Source organism: Mobula hypostoma, chromosome 7 (assembly GCF_963921235.1).
Source record: "Mobula hypostoma chromosome 7, sMobHyp1.1, whole genome shotgun sequence".
Taxonomy (NCBI): Eukaryota; Metazoa; Chordata; class Chondrichthyes; order Myliobatiformes; family Myliobatidae; genus Mobula; species Mobula hypostoma.
Window position 1 is genome coordinate 10,295,221 of NC_086103.1, and position 22,415 is coordinate 10,317,635.

Consider the following 22,415-nt stretch of genomic DNA (forward strand, 5'->3'; position numbering starts at 1 on the left):
GGAATCATGTTCATTCATTTCCTCTGGACCCTCTGCAATGCCAACACATTTTCTTCTTAGATAAGAGGCCCAGTATAATGGTGAATATAATTTAACTTCGTCCCACGTTGTTTCGTAATTCTGAGAAAATGTGTCAATCAGACAATTATGTTCCAAAGATTCAACTTGTTGTGAAGGCCAACATCGACAATACCAGCAGAGAAATTCCAAATGAAGTTTACTTCGAAAAATACTTATACACGGCTATTTTGGTGACACAGGACATTTTTTTGTCTACTAAAGCTTCAAAGGGAAAATATCCGTGGATCACTATGTAATTCTGTCTGTTCTTTGCAAAGTGCAACTATGAAACCTTTGAACAGAAGGGGTACGAAACTGCTAAGTGTACTCCTCTGCGATGAGTGTAATGGAAGTGCGATATGAACAATACCTTATAAAGTTTCAAAGGTTCAAAGGTCCAATTTAATGTCAGAAAAATATATCAAATATACAATCTCAAATGTTTTTTTTCTTCGCAAACATCCACGAAAACAGGGAAGTGCCCCTATTACATGTCAACGTTTTGTTTTCCCGTATGCGTCATTTTAGGTGCCTGGACAAGGCGGGTAGATGACGTTATTTTTAAAAATGAGGACAGGCTTCTGGGACATTCGGCAGAAAAGGAACAGCAGACTGCGAAGTACCAGCAGGAGAGTGAGCTGGGTGGAGATAGTTGAAGAGTTCGCTACAGCAGCGGACGAGTGCAATCCTTCTCCATATCCAGAGGATTGTTATAATTAGCGGCACACAGTGCATTTTCGATACCTGACTGTCACTTCACATGATCCATACTTGGATTTCTGGAGTATTCCTGTGGCGATTTGGGTGTGTTAGGTGGCGACCACATGTGTTAAGGAATATTCCGTTACAGTCACCTTGTGATATCCCGAGGTGGATTCTGGAACGGTACTCAACGTGTGGAATCTACTGTGACTGCTATCTAGTTTTCCTAGCGTGGATGCTCTGGAATTTTCCGTGATCGCCGACTCGCGTCTTCTTAGTGTGGATTCACAAGTTTCTTTCCCTCACCTGTTTCCGTAGATTTCTGGAATCATCTGTATTGCCATTTCTGGCACTGTGTTTGAGTAAGATTTAAGAAGAACTGTTCCCAAACATGTCACCTTTTGTGAGCTACAAAAGCATAGCACTGTTAGTTGTTGTTTAGAGGAGTAACTGGTTTAATTGTCTGTATTTTGGGCAGATACTGAAAATATAGTTGTTTAACATTAAAAACTGAGTCTGTGGATTATTGCTGCTAGCACATAACACCCCAAAGAATGAACGACAGTTAAACGCGAGAACCATAGAGCCACCACCCCCAACTCCCCCCCCCCTCCCGTGCGTAAGCGGCAGTAAGCAAAGATCCCTCCTCCCCCCACCGGCAAAAAAGCAAGCATCAGCACCGCCACCAAGCAGCCACGCGTGAGCAAGGCAATAGCAAAGACATAGACTCGCAGTTGCCACAGAGACTTCGCGTTTCATCCGGCATTCGACATACCACAGGTTCTCCTCTCCCTTAGAAGAGAGAGGGAGGTGTCTCCATTTTCCCATCCAGCGGGGACACATAACTGCAACTCGCTGGTTTACGATTTTAAATATCCGTTAGGTCGCTCTTTTCGAGCTCTGTGCCTGAAGCTCGCAAAGATCTCGGGTTTTCGGGCCCACAGCAGTAGTTTTCCGACTCCCTCAACGACACACGAGTCTCCTGCCGTGACACCACCCCTCGATCTGCCCATCTCCAGCGCCCCAAGATCTTAGGCTTCCAAGTACAAGCTGGAACACTTGGCGTGCTGAATAACGGCAGTCCTGACACCCCGAGAACGGATCCCACTCCCGCAGAGAACCGAAGTCTGCGTGCAACTCCAGGTCAGTGTCTTCAAAAGATCCCTAAAAGGGAAAAATAAAGATATTAATGATGGAAATAGAGCTGTTTCCGAAGATGCAAGCAAACGAGTCGCCGTATAGCGCAATCTTAACTCCGCTCCTGTCTCCCTTAGCATTGAGCCTTAAGTCTCCATAAAGCCTTAGCACTGCATCCTCTCAAAGGGAATAGTAACATTTGCATTTGTGTTTCTTACCACGGATTCAACCAGGAAGTTATCCTTTAGTGAATCCTGTAAGGAGACTCCCAAGCCCCATTAGCACCTCTGATTTCTAAATGTACGCCCCGTTTGGAAAAAAAAAGATGGGAAGAGGTTAAGGAGCCAGTGGAGAGTGCCCCTGTAGCAATCACTCTCAACAAGAGATATATCATTTGGGAACCTGTCAGCAGGATGATCTAACAGAGGAAAGTGACAGTCGTTTGGTCGCTGGCAGTAGATGCCTCTGTGTCTCAGAAGGGAAGGGAGGAGAAGAGGCACGTCGCGATGATAGGAGATTGGTTAGTAATGGGAACGAACAGGAGGTGCTGTGGGCAAGAACGAGATTGTCGCGTGCGAGGGTCTGGGGTAACTCGGATTTAGTCCTTATTAACCATGAGTGGGAAGGAGAACAACCGGAAGTCCTGGTCCATTTATGTACCGATAAGATGGTTGCGACGAATGACGAGGTTCTGCAGAGGGTGTTCAGGAAGCTACAGGCTAAATCAAAAGGCAGGGCCTCCAGGGTTGTGATCTCAGGAGTGTTAACCGCGCTATGTGCTAGTGCGGCCGAACTAGCGAGATTATAGGGTTTAATACGTGGGATGAAGGGCAAAATATTTTTGGATCATGGTTTTTTTTCCAGGTAGGGTGGGACCTGTACAGTAGGACGTTCAGCACCTGAAATGGAGGGTGACTAATATGCAGGCAGTATGGCTTGTTAATGCTGCATGGTGGGAAGCAGAGTGCCAAAACATTGAGTGGAGATGCTGTGGAAGCAGATCTTGGTAAGACCTCAGACAAAATTAGGAATCAGAAGGTTGAGCATGGTGTGACTAGTGTCCTGAGATGTCTGTATTTCAATGCAGAAAGGGTGGAAGATAATGCTGAAGATGAGGTGGCTGTTTTACAGACAGAAGCAATCTGCAGTGAGGAGAGGCGGTTGAGAGGGCAAAATTACAGTTAACAGGATGAGTTGCAACGTAAAAGGCAGACCAAATTGAGAAGCCTGAATACAGGATTGAAGCTGTTGTATCTGAATGCCAGCAGTTTACTGAAAAACGTAGACGAACTTGCAGCACAGTTGCAGATTAGCACGTATGATGTTGTAGTTATCAATGAATCATGGCACGAATATTATGGCTGGGAGCTTAACGTCAAAGGATATGCATTGCACCAGAAGGATAGGACGAAAGACGGTGAACGACGTGATACCTTTGGTAAAAGAAAGATGAAATGAAATCATTAGAAAGAGTGGACATGGGGTCGCAAGGTGTTGAATTATTGTGGATAGTGCTAGGGAACTGCAAAGGTAAAGGAATGCATATGGGAGGTGCATATATACCACCAAACAATAGTAAGGATGTGGCCTACCAATTAAGACGGAAGATAGAAAATGCAAAACAAAGGGTCAATGATACAATAGTCATGGGGGACTTCAATATGCAGACAGATTGGGAAAATAATGTTGCAGCTCAATTACAGGGAGTGGAATTTCTGGAGTGCTTAAGAAATGGTTTTTGTAGAGTACCTCGTGGTTGAGCCCACAAGAGGAACAGCTGTTCTGGATTGGGTGTTTTGCGATTAACCAGAATTGACATTGGAGTTTAAGATTTAAAAAAAAAACCTTTCAGGGAAAGTGATCATAATATGATCGAATTCACCCTGAAATTTCTGAAGGAGAAGCGAAAGTCAGATGTACTAGTATTATAGTGGAGTAAGGAGAATGGCAGGGGCATGAGAGAGGAGTTGGCCAGAAGTGACTGCAAAAGAACACTATCAAGGATGACGGCTGAGCAACGCTGCCTGGAATTTCTGGAACGAATACAGAAGACACAGGATATATACATCCTAAAGAGGAAGAATTATTCTAAAAAGCAGATGACACAACAATGGATAACAAGAGAAATTAAAGCCAATATAAAGGCCAGAGAGGGCATTTAATAGAGCAAAAATCATTGGGAAGCTTGAGAATTGGGAAGATTTTAAAAAGCAACCGAAGGCATCTTTAAAAGTCATTACGAAGATAAAGATGGACACGAAAGTGATCTAGCCTATAATAATACAGGGGGAAACTTACGTTTCTTCAGGAACGTAAAGTGTAAAGGAGAGGTGAGAGTCAATATTATACCGCTGGGAAACGATACTGGAGAGATAGTGATCGGGTACTGCGAGATAGCGGACAAAATGAATTAACATTTTGCATCAGTCTTCACTTGGGAAGATATTAGCAGTATGGTGGAAGTTCCCGGTGTCAGGGCCCGTGCAGTGTGTGTGAAGATCCCATAACTAGAAAGAAGGTTCTTGGGCAACTGAAGGCCTGAAGATAGGTACGTCACCTGCACCAGATGGTGTACATCCCAGAGTTTTGAAATAAGTAGCTGAAGATTTCGTGGAGACATTAGAAATGATCTTCCAATAATCATTAGATTCTGAAATTGTTCTGGAAGACTCGAAAAGTGTAAGGGTCACTCCACTCTTCAAGAAGCGAGAGGCAGAATAAAGGAAACTAGAGGCCAGTTAGTCTGACCTCAGTGGTCGGGAAGATGTTGGGGTCGATTATTAATAATGAAATCTTAGTGTACTAAGGCACAAAATAATACAGGTTGTAGACAGCATACAAGGGGTGATTGATAAGTTTGTGGTCTAAGGTAGAAGGAGTCCATTTTAGAATACCTAACACATTTAGTTTTCAACATAGTCCCCTCCTACATGTACACACTTACTCCAGCGGTCGTGGAGCATACGGATTCCTTCTTTGTAGGGGTGATTGATAGGTTCGTGGCCTAAGGTAGAAGGAGATGAGTTATTAACTTCAAACTTTCTGCATTATCACTCAAAGAGTTGAACTGCACGTGCATGTAACAAAAAAGTCTTGGACCTCCAGGTGGTCCACAGAAGAGGTGATTGATAAGTTCGTGACGTAAGGTGAAAGGAGATGAGTTATACAGCTCTCGTTACATGCAAGTGCAGTTGAACTCTTTGAGTGAAAATGCAGAAAGTTTGTAGTTTGTCCTCATCTCCTTCTACTTTAGGCCACGAACTTACCAATCACTTCTGGAGGTCCAAGACTTCAACTTCGACAAAGAAGGGATCTGTATGTTCCACGACCGCTGCACTAAGCGTGTAAGTACAGGAAAAAATAAATGTGCTAGGTTTTCTAAAATTGACTCCTTCTAACTTAGGCTACGAACTTATCAACCACATCTCGTATTTCCTCAAGGGATATGTTCTAGCATGGATGAAACAGTGGCTAACTGGCAGAAGGCAAAGAGTGGGAATAAAGGGAATCTTTTCTGACCGGCTGCCGGTGAATATTAGTGTTCCACAGGGTTCTCTGTTGGGACCGATTCTTTTAAAGTTATACGTTAATGATTTTGATAATGGAGTTGATGGCTTTGTTGCAAAGTTTGCTGCCGATATGATGCTAGATGGAGGGGCAAGTAGGGAGGCAACAGAAGGGTTTAGTCAGATAAGGAGAATGAGCAAGAAGTGACAGATGGAATACAAAGCCGGGAAGTGTATGGTCATTCGCTTTGGTGAAAGAACTGAAAGGGATGACTATTTTCTAAATGCAGAGAAAATAAAAATAAAACCGGGAGTGCAGATGGACTTGGGAGTCCTTGTTCAGGATTCCCTCAAGAGTAACTTGCAGGATGAGTCTGGGTGGGAAAGGCAAATGCAACGATAGCATTCATTTTAAGAGGACTTGAATATAAAAGCAAGGATATCATGTTGAAACTTTATAAAGCATTACTGAGGCCTCACTTGGAGTATTGTGAGCACATTTGGGCCCCTTATCTTAGAGAAGATGTACTGAAACTGGAGAGGTTTCAAAGGAGACTCACGAAAATTATTCCAGGATGGCTTATGATATGAAGAGCAGTTGAAATTCAGTAGAACGAGGGGTGTCCTCATTAAAACCCATCGAATAGTGCAAAGCCTTAATAGAGTGAATGTGAAGAGAATGTTTCCTCTGATGGGAAATCTAAGACCAGAGGCACAGCCTCAGATTAGAGGGGAAACCTTTTAGAAAAGAGATGAAAAGGGATATAATTAATCAGAGAGTGCTAAATCTGTGAAATTCTTGCCACAGACAGCTGTGGTTTTCAAAGTTTTCTGTATATTTTTGGTCAGGGATTGAAAGGATATGGGGAGAAGGCAGGAGAATGGGGCTGAAAGGATAATTGGATCAGTCATGATGGAATGACGGAACAGAGTCAATGGACCGACCAGATAGCTTAATTCTGCTCCTATATGTTATGGCCTGATGATCCTAATAGTCAACGCCTTCACTCGTTCTGTCAAAATGCATTACCATGCACTTCCCTACACTATATTCCAAGTGCCCAGTTATTTGCCCATTCTCATTATCTGCCTTAATCCTTCTGCAAATTCTCTGGTTTGCCAAAACTACTCCCTCCTCCACCTATCTTACTATCGGTCACATACTTTGTCAGAAAGCTATCCGTTCCTTTCCACAGAAATTCAGCATTCTGCTTCATTTCAAATTTTCGCCACTGTACCATTCTGTACTCACTGTATTAGTTTACGCTATTTTTCTCCATTCTGAGCAATTTCTTGTCCTTATATTTGCATAAGGAGCGAAGAGAGACGACTGCGAGTTAGACCGGCGCGAAGTTTAAATGGAGACAGCTTTGTAGAGCGGACAAATTTCAGCTTATTAGGGAAGTGGAGCTGCAGCTTCATGATCTTCGTCATATCAAGGAAAGTGAGGAGGTGAAAGATGGAAGCAATAGGCAAGTAGTCACATAGGGCCTCTGGAGACAGATAAGTGGGTAACAGTCAGAAGAGGGATGGGGAAGATGCAAATACTAGAGAGTAACACAGTGGCTGTCCGCCTTAACAATAAGTACTCCTGTTTCAGTGCTATTGGCGGGGGACAGCCTACTAAGGGGAATCAACAGTTAGGAAGTCAGACAGGCGATTCTGTGGACGCAGGAAACAAACCCGATTGGTAGTTTGCCTCCCCCGTGCCAGGGTCCAGGATGTTTCGGATCGCGTCCACGGTATCCTGAAATGGAAAGGTGCACATCAGTGGTCGTGGTGCGTTTGATACCAACGACATAGGTAGGAAAGGGGAGGCGGAGGCTCTGAAAACAAACTACAGGGAGTTAGGGAGGAGGTTGAGAAGCAGGACCTCAAAGGTAGTAATCTCTGGATTACTGTCTGTGCTACGCAACAGTGAGTATACGAATAAGCTGAGGTTGAGGATGAATGCGTGGCTCAGGGATTCAGATTACTGCATTATTGGGACATCTTTTGGGACCTGTACAGAAAGGCCGCGTTGCACCTGAATCCGAGGTGGACTAACATCCTGGCAGGGAGGTTTGCTAAGGCTATTGGGAAGAGTTTAAATTCGAATTGCTGGGGATGAGAAACGAACTCAAGAGGCGGAGGATGGGCTGTTGGCAAACAAACGGAGAAAGATTGGAGATAGTGCGAGAGGGAGGATAGGAAGGTGATAGAGAAGGGATGCGCTCAGACCGATTGTTTTAGATGTGTCTATTTTAATGTAAGAAGCATCATGAACAAAGCGGATAGCTTAGAGCGTGTATCACTATTTGGAGCTCTGATGTTGTGGCTATTGCAGATACTTGGAAGGTTCAGGGGCAGGAATGGTTACTTAGATTGCCAGGCGATAGATACGTCAGAAAGGACAGGGAGGGAGGCAAAGAGGTGGGGGCGTGGCACTGCTGATCACAGATAGTGCCACGGCTGCAGAAAACGAAGAGGTCATGGAGGGATTGTCTACTGATTGTCTGTGGGTTGAAGATAGAAGCAGGTAGGGGTCAATAACTCCACTGAGTTTTTTTTATAGACCACCCAAAAGTAACAGGGACTTCGGGGAGCAGATAGGGAGACAAATTATGGAAGGTATAATAATATCAGGGTATCGTGGTGGGAGATTTTAATTACCCAAATATTGATTGGCATCTCCCTAAAACAATGGGTTTAGATGGGTTCGGGTTTGTTAGGTGTGTTCAGGAAGATTTCCTGACACAATATGTAGATAAGCCTACAAGAGGAGAGGCTGAACTTGATCAGGCGTCGGGTCTATCAGTGGGAGATCACTTTAGAGATAGTGATCACAATTATATCTCCTTTACCATAGTGTTGGACAGGGATAGGTACAGACAAGTTACGAAAGCGTTTAATTTTACTAGGGGGAAATATGAAGCTATCGGGCAGGAACTTGGGCATAAATTGGGGACAGATTTTCTCAGGGAAATATACGGAAGAAATCTGGCAAATGCTCAAGGATATTGGCGTGGCGTTCTGCATAGGTACGTTCCAATGAGACAGAAAAAGGATGGTAGGGTACAGGAACCCGAGTGTACAAAGTCTGTTGAAAATCCAGTCATCTCGTAAACAGGTTCACCCTCTTGGAAGCTGTCGGGACAGAAGATAATGCCAGCCTAAGAGGCAGTCAGGTCTGCGAGTCAAAAATTGGCGCTGAAGCAAAGCCGATGAGACAGACGTCAGACAGAGCCTTGGCAGTAGGGAACTCCATAGTGAGAGGTACTGAAAGGGGTTTCTGCCGCAGCAGGCAAGATTTAAGGATGGTGTGTTGTCTCCCTGGTGCCAGAATCCAGGACATCACGGACCGAGTGCAGCGAATTCTCAAGCATAAAGGGGAAGATCCGGAAGTGGCGGTGCATGTCAGCAAAAATGATGTGGGGAAGAAGAGGAAAGACATTCTACACCGTGACTTCAGAGAACTCGGAAGAAGGCTGAAAAGCAGGAATTCCAGGGTGGTTATCTCCGGTTTGTTCAAGAAGGGATCGTACACTATGACCAAGTGAAATAGGAATTGATGTGAAAGGTGAGGGCAGTAAAGAATTAAAAGTATTGTATATAAATGCACGGAGTATAAGAAATAAAGTGGATCAGCTTGAGGCTCGGTTGGAAATTGGCAAATATGATGTTGTGGGAATAACAGAAACATGGCTTCAAGTGGACAGGGCCTGGGAAATGAATATTCAAGGATATACGTCCTATCGAAATGACAGACTGATGGGCAGAGGGGGTGCCGTGTTTCTGTTGGTGAGGACTGATATTCAGTCCCTTGCGGGGGGAAATAGAATCAGGAGATGTAGAGTTAGTATGGATAGAACTGAGAAATTCTAAAGGCAGAAAGACCTTAATGGGAGTTTTCTACAGGTCCCCAAACAGTAGTCTGGATGTAGGGTATAAGTTGAATCAAGAGTTAAAATTGACTTGTCGCAAAGGTAATGCTACAGTTGATATGAGAGATTTCAACATGCAGGTAGTCTGGAGGAATCAGGTTGGCACTGGATCTCAAGGAAGGGAGTTTGTGGAGTGACGCCGAGATGGATTCTTAGAACAGCTTGTACTGGAGCCTGTCAGAGAGAAGCCAATTCAAGATTTAGTGTTGTGCAATGAACCGGATTTGATCAGAGACCTCGAGGTAAAGGAGCCATTAGCAGGTAGTGACCATAATATGATAAGTTTTAATCTACAAATTGAGAGGGAGAAGGGAAAATCGGAAGTGTCAGTATTACAGTTGAACAAAGGGAACTATGGTGCTATGAGGGAGGAGCTGGCCAAAATTCAATGGAACGATACCTTAGCAGGGATGACAGTGGAACAACGATGGCAGGTACTTCTGGCAATAATGCAGAAGGTGCAGGATCAGTTCATTCCAAAGAGGAAGAAAGATCTTAAGGGGAGTAAGGGGAGGCCATGGCAGACAAGGGAAGTAAAGGACAGAATAAAAATAAAAGAGAAGTATAAAATAGCAAAAACGAGTGGGAAGCCGGAGGATTAGGAAACTTTTAAAGAGCAACAGAAGATAACTAAAAAGGCGACACAGGGAGAAAAAATGAGGTACGAAGGTAAACTAGCCAGGAATGTAAAGGAGGATAGTAAAGGCTTCTTTAGGTATGTCAAAAGGAAAAAAAAAAGTTACGACCAAAATTGGGCCCTTGAAGACAGAAACCGGTGACTTTATTATGGGAAACAAGGAAATGGCAGACTAATAGAACAGGTACTTTGGATCTGTCTTCACTCGGGAAGACACAAACAATCTCCCAGATATAATGTGGCCAAAGGACCTAGGGTAATGGATGAAGTGAAGGAAATTTATATCAGGCAGGAAATAGTGTTGGATAGACTGTTGGGTCTCAAGGCTGATAAGGCCCTGGGACCTGATGGTCTGCATCACAGGATACTTAAGGAGGTGGCTTTCGAAATCGTAGACGCATTGGTGATCATTTTCCAATCTTCTATAGATTCAGGATCAGTTCCTGTGGATTGGAGGGTGGCTAATGTTGTCCCATATTTCAAGAAAGGAGGGACAGAGAAACAGGGATTTATAAACCGGGTAGTCTGAGGTCAGTGGTGGGAAAATGCTGGAGTCAATTATTACAGATGAAATTATGACACATTTGGATAGCAGTAACAGGATAGGTCCGAGTCAACATGGATTTACGAAGGGGAAATCGTGCTTGGCTAATCTTCTGGAATTTTTTGAGGATGTAACTATGAAAATGGACAAGGGAGAGCCAGTGGATGTAGTGTACCTGGACTTTCAGAAAGCCTTTGATAAAGTCCCACAGAGGAGATTAATGGGAAAAATTAGGGCAAATGGTATTGGGGACAGAGTACTGACATGGATTAAAAATTGGCTGGCTGACAGGAAACAAAGAGTAGCGATTAACGCGTCCCTCTCGGAATGGTAGGCGGTGACCTGTGGGGTACCGTAGGGTTCAGTGCTGGAACCGCAGCTGTTTACAATATACAATAACGATTTAGATAAAGGGATTAAAAGTAACATTAGCAAATTTGCAGATGACACCAAGTTGGGTGGCAGTGTGAAATGTGAGGAGGATGATATGAGAATGCAGGGTGAATTGGACAGGCTGGGTGAGTGGGCGGATGCATGGCTAATGCAGTTTGATTTGGATAAATGTGAAGTTATCCACTTTGGTGGTATGAACGGGAAGGCAGATTATTACTTAAGTGGAGTCAAGTTAGGAAAAGGGGAATTACAACGCGATCTAGGTGTTCTTGTACATCAGTCGCTGAAAGCAAGCATGCAGGTACAGCAGGCAGTGAAGAAAGCTAATGGCATGCTGGCCTTCATAACAGGGGCAATTGAGTATAGAAGCAAAGAGGTCCTTCTGCAGCTGTACAGGGCCCTGGTGAGACCACACCTAGAGTATTGTGTGCAGTTTTGTTCTCCAAATTTGAGGAAGGACATTCTTGCTATTGAGAGTGTGCAGCGTAGGTTCACAAGGTTAACTGCCGGGATGGAGGGACTGCTATATGTTGAAAGATTGGAGAGACTGGGCTTGTATACACTGGAATTCAGAAGGATGAGAGGGTATCTGATTGAAAATATAAGATCATTAAGGGATTGGACACGCTGGAGGCAGGAAGCATGTTCCCACTGATGGGTAAGTCCAGAAACAGAGGCCACAGTTTAAGAATAAGGGGTAGCCCATTTAGGACGGAGTTGAGGAAAAACTTTTTTCACCCGGAGAGTGGTGCATATGTGGAATGCTCTGCCCCAGAAGGCAGTGGAGGCCAAGTTTCTGCATGCTTTCAAGAAAGAGGTAATAGAACTCTTAAAGATAGCGGAATCAGAGGTTATGGGGATCAGGGAGGAACGGGCTACTGACTGTGGATGATCACAGTGAATGGCCGTGTGGGCTCAAAGGGCCGAATGGTCAAGTCCTGAACCTATTGTCTATTGTCTATTGTCTATTAGGAAAAGAAAACTTTACGAAAGTTTCAAAAAAAATAGGTAATGATAGAGATTTAGAAGATTATAAGGCCAGTAGGAAAGAGTTTAAGAATTAAATCAGGAGAGCAAGAAAAGGCCAGAAGAAGGCCTTGGCGAGCCGGATTGAGGACAACCCCAAGGCATTCTAGAAGGATGTGAAGAGCAAGAAATGAGACGTGAGAGAATAGGACCAATCAAGTGTGACAGTGAAACAGTGTGTATGGAAGATTCAGGATATAGCAGAGATACTTTGTTTCATTATTCACAACGGAAAAGGATCTTTGAGATTGTAGGGATGACTTACAGCGGTTTGAAAAGATTGAGCTATAGACATTAAGAAAGTGGATGTGTTGAAGTTTTAGAAAGCATCAAGTTGGTTAATTCTCCGGGACCGGATGAGATGTACCCCAACCTACTGCGGGAGGCATGGGAGCAGATTACTGAACTCTGACAATGATCTTTGCATCATCAATTGGGACAGGAGAGGTTCCAGAGGATTGGAGGGTTCTAGCTGTTGTTGCCTTATTCAAGGAAGGGAGTAGAGATGGCCAGGAAATTATAGACCAGTGAGTTTTACCTCAGTGGTTGGTAAGTTGATGGAAAAGATCCTAAGAGGCAAGATTTATGAACATTTGGAGAGGCATAATGTGATTAAGAATAGTCAGCATGGCTTTGCCAAAGGTGGTTCGTGCCTTGCGAGCCTGATTGAATTTTTTGAGGATGTGAATAAACGCAATGATGAAGATAGAGCAGTAGCTGTAGAGTATATGGATTTCAGCAAGGCATTCCAAAAGGTTTTCCATGCAAAGCTTATTGAGAAAGTAAGTAAGCATGGGATCCAAGGGTAAATTGCTTTGTGGATACAGAACTGGCTTGCCCACAGAAGGCAAAGAGTAGTTGCTGCCGGGTCCTATTCTCCATAGAGGTCGGTGACCAGTGGTGTGTCTCAGGGATCTGTTCTGGAACGCCTTCTCTTCGGGATTTTTATAAATGTCCTGGATGAGGGAGTGAGGGGAATGATTAGTAAATTTGTTGATGACGCAAAGGTTGGGTATGTTATGGATACTGTGGAGGCCTGTCAGAGGTTACAGCGGGACCTCGATAGGATGCACAATTAGGTTGAGAAATAGCAGATGGAGTTCAACCCAGATAAGTGTGAGGTGGTTCATTTTGGTAGGTCAAATATGTTGGCAGAATATAATACTAATGGTAAGACTCTTAGCAGTGTGAGGGATCAGAGGGAACTTGGTCTCCGAGTCCGTCGGACACTCAGAGCTGCAGCGCAGGTTGACCCTGTTGTTAAGAAAGCATACAGTGCATTGGCCTTCATCAACTGTGGGATTGAGTGTAAGAGCCGAGACGTAATGTTACGGCTGCTCAGGCCCCACTTTGAGTGCTGTGCTCAGTTCTAGTCACCTCACTACAGGAAGGATGTAGAAACTATAGAAATAGTGCCCAGGAGATTTACGGTCATGTTGCCTAGATTGGGGAACATGCCTTAAGAGAACAGGTTGAATGAACTCGGCCTTTTCTTCCTTGGAGCAGCGGAGGATGAGAGGTGACCTGTTAGAGGTGTATAAGATGATGAGAGGCAGTGATCGTGTGGATAGTCAGAGGTACCCCCCCCCCCCGCCCCCCAGGGCTGAAATGGCTAAGGCGAGAGGGCTCAGCTTCAGGGTGTTTGGAGGAAGGTACAGAGGGCATGGCAGGTGTAAGTTTTTTTTTTATACACAGAGTGATGAGTGCACAGACTGGGCTGCCAGCAACGGTGGTGGAGGTGGATACGATAGGGTCTTTTAAGAGACTCCTGCATAGGTACATGGAGTTTAGAAAAATAGAGGGCTATGGGTATCCCGAGGTAATTCCTAAGGTAAGGGCACGTTCGGCACAGCTTTGTGGGCTGATGGGCCTTTATTGTGCAATAGGTTTTCTATTTTTCTATGTTTCTATGTTATCCTACTCACGAAACTTTAATTCCTTCCCATTACAAATCCTAAGAGACTCTGGCCCTCAGTGAACACTCTTGTAATTTTACCACTAGTGGTGTAAGGTTCGCAGGCCTGAGAAGCCCTGAAATGCTTTTGTAACCGTTCTTAAATATCAGCCTAACAGTAGACAGTTTTCCCGTGGCAAAGATTAAGAGGGAAAAATGCCCTTCAGACGGTTGCATTCCCCCCCCCCCCACCCCATATTCGCGTAATATCCCAGGAAACGCTGGATCTCACCACGGGGATTTATCCAAATCAGCCATTTGTCTTTCGGATTACATTAGAAGAGTTGCATGCACATCAATTCTTCCTGACAAGAGAGATCACTGGACTCTGGCGCCTTAGGTGATAAAAAAGGTCTATTTTGCATCTCTTGCCGTTCTGTAGTTTAGGTGTAAGATGTGGAATCTTAGCTGGAGACAACGGGACATGTATGAAGTCGTGAAGGAGCTCTAAAGTAACAAGCAGTTAGAGTGTTTTTCATCTTTCTTGTAGAAGAAGGTATCAACGTAGTTTAAAGACAGACTGATTCGCGGCTGTTTGGCATGTTCTAAATTCCTGTTGTTATTAGCAGCACGTTATCCAGAACAGAAAAAAAAATCTATATCGACTTAACTCTTCCGATTCCTCCCATGCACTGACCATATCAGTGATATTCGCATGAGTCCAACCTGGAGTCCACGGACCACTTGCTTAACGGTAGGGGTCTATGGCATAAAAAAAGTTGGGGAAACCCTGCCTTGTTCCATCCATCCCCCAATCTCCTGCTCTGTGAATACAACACGGTAGTCGTTATTTTTTATACTTGTTCTGACAAACACTCCGGATATGAAACGAAGAACACTTGTGTTTTCCAGAAGTGAAGACTGACATAGTCAGCATGGCTTTGTCAAGGACAGGTCATGCCTTACGAACCTGATTGATTTTATTGTGGATGTGACAGAACACATTGATGAAGGAAGAGCATTAGATGTAGTGTATGTGGATTTCATCAAGGCATTTGATAAGGTACCCCATGCAAGGCTTAGTGAGTAAGTAAGGAGGCATGGGATCCAAGGGAGCATTGCTTTGTGGATCCAGAACTGGCTTGCCCACAGAAGGCAAAGTGTGTTAGTAGACGGGTCATATTCTACATGGAAGTCGATCACCAGTGGAGTGCCTCAGGGATCTGTTCTGGGACACTTACTATTAGTGATTTTTACAAATGACCTGAATGAGGAATTGGAGGGATGGGTTAGTAAGTTTGCTGATGGCACAAAGGTTGGAGGTGCTGTGAATAGTGTGGAGTGCTGTCAGATATTACAGCGGAACATTGATAGGATGCAAAACTGGGCTGAGAAGTGGCAGATGGAGTTCAAACCAGATAAGTGCGAATTTATTCATTTTGATAGGTCAAATATGATAGCAGAATATACGATTAATGGCAAGACTCTTGGAAGTGTGGAGGATCAGAGGGATCTTGGGGTCCAAGTCCATACGACACTCAAAGCAGCTGTGCAGGTTGACTCTGTGGTTAAGAAGGCGTCCAGTGTATTGGACTTCATCAATCGTGGAATTGAATTTAGGAGCGGAGAGGTAATGTAGCAGCTATATAGGACCCTGGTCAGACCAAGATAATGAGAGGCATTGATTGTGTGGATAGGTAGAGAGACTTTTTTTTTCCTCCAGAGCTGAAATGGCTAGCACGAGAGAGCATAGATTTAAGGTGGTAGGAAGCAGGTACAGAGATGTCAGGGGTAATTGTTTTTTTTCCGCAGAGAGTGGTGAGTACGTTAGAATAGGCAGTCGGCGGCGGTGCTGGAGGTAGAAACGCTAAGGTATTTTAAGAACTTATTGGATTGGTTCACGGAGCTTAGCAAAATAATCTGTTATGGGTAAGCCGAGGTAGAGTTGTAAGATAAGGATGTGTTCAGCACAGCTTTGTTGGCCGAAGGCCTGTATTGTGCTGTAGGTTTTCTACGTTCTAACATATTTCCTTAGTGAAATCATGCTTGCACCCTTGTGAAGAGGGATCTAATTGTTATGGTGGTCAAAAATAAAATATCCAGTAACCACAATCTAAGCACCTGAGAGTGGTATATGTTAACCCTGAAGAGGATCTTATTACCTGTGTCTGAATGGCGCTCACAAATGGGTTGCTATTGAATATGTTGCGTAAAAATGTATGGTGTATCTGATTGTTATGTGTACTTAAAGTGGTCGTATTGGAAAAATAAGATGCTAAAAATTCGTTACTACTTTGAAATGAATTCCTGATGAAGGTATACCAAATCGCAGAATAAAAACGGAAGCAGAATAGAGATGTGGGTTGTCAAATGAAAACAATATTCTGCACGCACTCAGCATGTGCTAGAAACATGGAAACATAGAAAACGTACAGCACCATACAGGCCCTTCGGCCCACGGAGTTGTGACGAACATGTCCCTATTTGGAAATTACTAGGCTTACCTATAGCCCTCTATTTTACCAAGCTCAATGTACCCATCTAAAAGACTTTTAAAAGACCCTATCATATCCGCCTGCCACCACTGTTGCCGGCAGCCCATTTCACGCACTCACCACTCCCTGAGTAAGACCTTCACCCTTGACCTCTCCTCTGTACCTACTCCCCAGCACCTTAAACCTCGGTCCTCTTGTTGCAACCATTTCAGCCCTGTAAAAAAGCCTCTGACTATCCACACTATCGATGCCTCTCATCATCTTATAAACCTCTATCAGGTACCTTGTCACTCTCCGTCGCTCCAAGGAGAAAAGGCCGAGTTCACTCAACCTATTCGCATAAGGCATGCTCCCCGATCCAGGCAACATCCTTGCAAATCTCCTCTGCACCCTTTCTATGGTTTCCACGACCTTCCTGTAGTGAGGCGACCAGAACTGAGCACAGTACTCCAAGTGGGGTCCGACCAGGATCCTATACAGCTGCACCATTACCTCTCGGCTCTTAAACTCAATCCACGATTCATGAAGGCCAATGCTCCGTAGTAACCACAGTCAACCTGTGTAGAAGCTTTGAGTGTCCTATGGATTCGGACCCCAAGATCCCTCTGATCCTCCACACTGCCAAGAATCTTACCAGTATTGCTATGTTCTGCCATTATATTTGACCTATATGTTCTTAAATACTTTACCCCACTGTACCACAACCCAAAATATAAACAAAAATAATCACATTAAACTAGGCATGCGTTGATCTTACCCATCTCTAATTTAGGATTGATTCTGAGAGGTGGGAGGGCCGCATGGCTTCAAGAAAAGGAAGTCGCTTTGCGCCGATTCTGGAGAAAGATGGACTGAGTACTGAGGCAGTCCTGGCATACGGACTAACTGCTCAGTACCGGGATAACGTAAAGTTTCCTCCATTGCAGATCTTCGATTACACGTGTCCAGCATGTCTCCACGTTTGTAACAGTAAGTGGGGGACATGTACTCTTGGGGGTTATTTCTGTCCTGTTTACACTTGATCCCGATCAACACAATGACAATTAGAAGGAAGACAATGGAAGTGCAGCTGAAAATAATCAATAAATGAAGATTTAGATCAGAAAAATATTCGGAAGTGTTCACTGAATTACTGCTTTCGGGGAGAGTTTCGGTGCTATTCTGCAAAATTGTGATGTGAAGGGTAACCGTGCTGGATAGGTTTGGCTGCCCGTTGTCTTTCACCATGATGACCAACGTTTGTGTGGAAAGATCACCCTCCATGATTTTGCGCGTTGTTCTGATTTCCCCGGACGTTTGACCAATGGTAAACAAGTTTGGGTCAGTAGCTTTCACCATTTGGTAAAAGAGCCTGGCGTTCTGACCAGAATCTACATCTGTAGCCATAATTCTGGTGACGAAATACCCCTGACCCGCTGACAGAGGAATGATCTCCGCGGCTGTCGATCCACTCTCTGCTGAATGTGAAATGATTACCGGAGCGTTGTCATTTTGATCCAGAATAATCACATTCACTGTAGCGCTGCTGCTCAGTGAGGGAACCCCAGCGTCACGGGCTTGAACATGGATCTGAAATGTTTTGAATTCCTCATAGTCAAAAGAGCGCAAGGCGTAAATGGTGCCGTTCATGGAGTTAACGCTGAGATATGAGGACACTGGTAGATTTTGGAAATGATCGTCCAGAATGGAATATGAAACAGATGAATTCTGCCCCAGATCAGGATCGGACGCAGACACTGTGAAAATGGATGCGCCAGGAGAATTATTTTCAGCCACATATACGTTGTAGGATAGTTCAGAAAATCGTGGGGCGTTATCATTTACATCAGTAACTACAATATGGATGATTGTGCTTGTTGACAGGCAAGGTGACCCCAAATCCCAGGCTGAAAAATGAATTGCATACCCAGACACCGATTCACGGTCCAATCTTTCCCGTGTAACTAACTTATAATGATTTGATGATGTTTGCAGCATAAAAGGTATGTTCTTTTGTATCTCGCAGCGCACTTGACCGTTCTGTCCAGAATCACGATCAATAACATTGATTAATGTTATAAAAGTTCCCGCTGGGGCATTTTCCGGGATTTGGTTAGTCAGTGATGTCAGTTTTATTTCGGGTGTGTTGTCATTCAGGTCAATAATTTTAATCTGGACATTGGCGTGTCCTGTATTCGCAGGAGACCCGTGATCAACAGCTTGAATATCTAGTGAGTAGCTGTTTGTTTCTTCAAAATCTAGAGGCCCTTCAATTACAATCTCTCCAGTTTCTGGGATCAAACTGAAAACACCCTGCACCCGTTGTGAGGTAAGTCCACTGAAGGAATATGTCAGCTCTGCATTCAGCCCTTCGTCCAAATCATTTGCCTTAACTTTCATCACTAATGTACCTCGAGGAGTATTTTCCCTTATGCTACTCCGGTAAATATCATGCTCGAATACAGGTAGATTATCATTGAAGTCTAGTACAGTAATGAGTATCTGAGCTGTACCCGATCTCTGAGGGGTCCCACCGTCCATCGCCGTAAGCACAAGCTGAAAAGATGACTGCAGTTCCCGATCCAAAGATTTCTCTAACAGTAATTCGGCAATTACAATACCCCCCTCGGTTCTCCGTGATTTTAGACTAAAGTACTCACTCGAACTGATTGCGTAGTCAACGACAGTATTTTTTCCGATATCGGGGTCTTCGGCCCTCTCGAGACGGAAGCGTGCTCCGGTAGGAATGGCTTCAGATATCTCCAACGGAAGACTACTATCCCGGAAAGTGGGTGAATTGTCATTCGCATCAAGAATCATCAGCTCCCCGTGAAGTACCTCCAACGGATTTTCCAGTATTATTTCAAAGGGCATCGTACACCTATCTGTTTGCCCACAAAGACGTTCCCGGTCGATTCTTTCACGAATAGACAAAACCCCATTATCCAAACTGACCTTCAGATACCGCCCTCCGTCATCAGCGCTCAGTCGGAATTTACGAGCTGCTAATTGCTGTATATTCAATCCCAAATCTTCAGCGATATTCCCAACAAATGTTGCTTCTTCCATTTCCTCCTGAATAGAGTAACTAATTTGCCCGGAAATCTTCTCCAGGGCACACAAGATAAAAATGGAAGCAATTAGAGCGAGGTTTAACCTCCGACAACAGGCCATTGTTCCGTATGCAGTTAATTTGCGAAACCAGGCTTCGATTTATCGGCTCGACCGTTTGAACGACAAAATGCTGACACATGCAGATAAGGACCGAATCTATACAGACAGGAGATTTTTCTGCATCATCCTGACTCCATAGTTAAAACGCACGTAAGGATCGTGTTTTCAGTCGACTCTGTCCTTTTATTCCAAATGAAGGAGGGGCAATGGATCTATCAGTGTATTGGAGCTTCTCATTGGTAGACAGCGACACAACCAGTTCTTTTCGACAATTACAACGGCTGCTCTTAAAGCAGTATTGTTGTCCTAAATATTTAATATTGTACAACCATAAAATGCAGTTGTTGAGAAGATGATCCATTTAGTATTATTTCCAGCAGATATCTCCGTTAGTCATGACACCATCATTAAGATAGCATTTTGGTCTTCAATTTAGCACAACATTCGCATTCACTCATAGTGCAATGGGGAAGAGATAAGACGCATCAGCATTTATATGATCCAATGAGTTTAATCGTTTGTTGTCCCTCGTATCCCACCATGACAGATTGGTGCAATTGCACTGTAATGTGAACTGCAGGAAGAAACTGCGCAGAAAGGTGTTTCTTTTAAGAGGGAAAGCCATTGCATTGGGGCATTCCACTCTCCCAGACTAATAATATTGTTCAATATATATTGCACTGGACAACAAGGATTTTCTTCTTGAATATTTTGGGGCGTACCTTATGGAATTTATCTCAGTTGAACTATGGCAAACCGCCAGCATCGTTATGCAATACACATTATTTCTGTAAATTCCCATGTGATAAAAGAAGTATGAACATTTTGATGATGTTTAGCATCAATCGGTCTAACATAAAACAAATAAATTCTGAAGAATTAGCACTTGTGAAAAAAATTGCTGTCCAGTGTTATATAGGAAAAATACTACTTGGTAACAAAGGAGCTGGAGTCTAAAAATCATATAGTTAACAGTAGTAACAAAATGAAATCTGCATATAAGTCCTTATATGTGCAACTCGAGTTTGTAGTTTTTTTTTTCTCAGCTCAAGATGTTAAAACAAGAGGTACAGGCATATCCAAGCACATTTATTTCTCAAAGGCTTGGAAGCTTCGTACTGTTATGTTGTTGTTCAGTTTTGTGGCTTTCTGGAGATTTACACAAATACTGCTGTATAAGCCTAGTTGTTTACTTCGAGGGTGAACCCATGAATAGCATCCAGAGTAGTCGCAGTACCTGGCAAAGTACTAAACACCTGTTTTTCATCAGCTGGCTGGAATGTACATGAGATCGTTAACCTCTCGCTTCTGCTTCATAGAACCATAGAACCATAGAAAGACTACAGCACAATACAGGCCCTTCAGCCCACTTGTTTGCTGTGCCAAACAAGTACTTACTATAGAAATCACCAAGGGTTACCCATAGCCCACTATTTTTCTAAGCTCCGTGTACCTATCCAGAAGTCTCTTAAAAGACCCTACCGTGTACTTCTCCACCACCATCGCCGGCAGCCCATTCCACGCACTCACCATTCTCTACTTAAAAGTCTTACTCCTGACATCTCCTCTGTACGTACTTCCAAGCACCTCAAAACTGAGCCCTCTCGTGATAACCAATTCAGCCCTTGGAAAATGTCTCTGACTATCCACACGATCGATGCCTCTCATCATCTTATACACCTCTATCACATCACCCCTCATCCTTCGTCGCTCCAAGAAGAAAAGGCAAAGTTCAGTCAACCTATTCTCATAAGCCATGTTCAACAATCCAGGCAACATCCTTGTAAGTTATTTCTTCAGTGGTTTGATCGGGGCACAGCTGCAAGCATATGGACTTTAGGCAGTGAAAACAGCGAGGAGAGTTTAAAAGGAGACGGTTATTTCTTCGGCGGTTTGATCGAGGCACGTCAGCGCAAGTGCGTGGACTTCAGCCAGTGAGAACAGCGGGAAGATATTAAAAGGAGAGAGCCTTATACAGACAACTTTCTAGAGTAGAGGGAGACAGAGTAGGAAAGCTTTGGCTCAACGGGACTTCGGCGACAACGGGTCGAGGCGAGGTAGGTTAATTGTGTAGAATGTAGACAGGAGGTATATGTGTGAGGCCGGTGTTCTGTGCTGGGTGTCAGATGTGGGAAGTTCGGGAGACTCCCAACCTCCCGGACGGCCACATCTGCGCCTGGTGCGTCGAGCTGCTGCTCCTTAGGGACCGGGTTAGGGAACAGGAGATGCAGATCGATGACCTTCGCCTGGTCAGGGAAAGTGTCGAGGTGATAGAGATGAGCTATAGACACATAGTCACAGCGCGGCCTCGGGAGACAGATAAGTGGGTAGCAGTCAGGAGAGGGAAGGGCAAGAGGCAGATACTAGCGTGTACCCCTGTGGCTGTCCCCTTTAACAATAAGTGCTCCTGTTTGAGTATTGTTGGAGGAGATGGCCTACCTGGGGGAAACAACAGTGGCCGCGCCTTTGGCGCACAGTCTGTCCCTGTGGCTCAGTAGGGTAGGGAAAGGAAGTAATGGCAGCATTGATAGGGGACTCTATAGTTAGGGGGTCAGACAGGCGATTCTGCGGACGCAGGAAATGAACACGGATGTCAGTTTGCCTCCCAGGAGCCAGGGTCCGGGATGTTACTGATCGCGTCCACGATAACCTGAAGCGAGAAGGAGAACAGCCAGGGGTCGTGGTAAATATTGATACGAAAGATATAGGTAGGAAAAGGGATGAGTTCCTGAAAACCGACTACAGGGAATTAGGAGGAAGTTGCGAAGCAGGATCACAGAAGCAGTAATCTCGCGATTACTGCCTGTGCCACGTGACAGTGACTAGGAATAGAATACGGCGGAGGATAAATACGTGGCCGAGATATTGGAGCAGAGGGCAGGGATTTAGATTTCTGGGTTATTGGGACCTCTTCTGGGGCAGGTTTGACATGCACCAAAAGGACG

The 22,415-nt window shown here is 44.3% G+C and overlaps 1 protein-coding gene across 1 annotated transcript in view; it reads right to left on the reverse strand.

Annotated features, from left to right (window-relative positions):
- Nucleotides 1-1,520: 1,520 nt before the first annotated feature.
- The window catches only part of LOC134349877 (protocadherin Fat 3-like), a 146,019-nt gene continuing 125,124 nt past the window's right edge, over nt 1,521-22,415 (reverse strand). Inside the window, exons 7-8 of the mRNA XM_063054842.1 lie at nt 17,075-19,453; nt 1,521-1,926 (exon numbers count right to left, since the gene is read on the reverse strand). Of these exons, the coding sequence (XP_062910912.1) occupies nt 17,086-19,453 (2,368 nt within the window). The 3' untranslated portion in view covers nt 1,521-1,926; nt 17,075-17,085. The remainder of the gene's footprint in view (nt 1,927-17,074; nt 19,454-22,415) is intronic.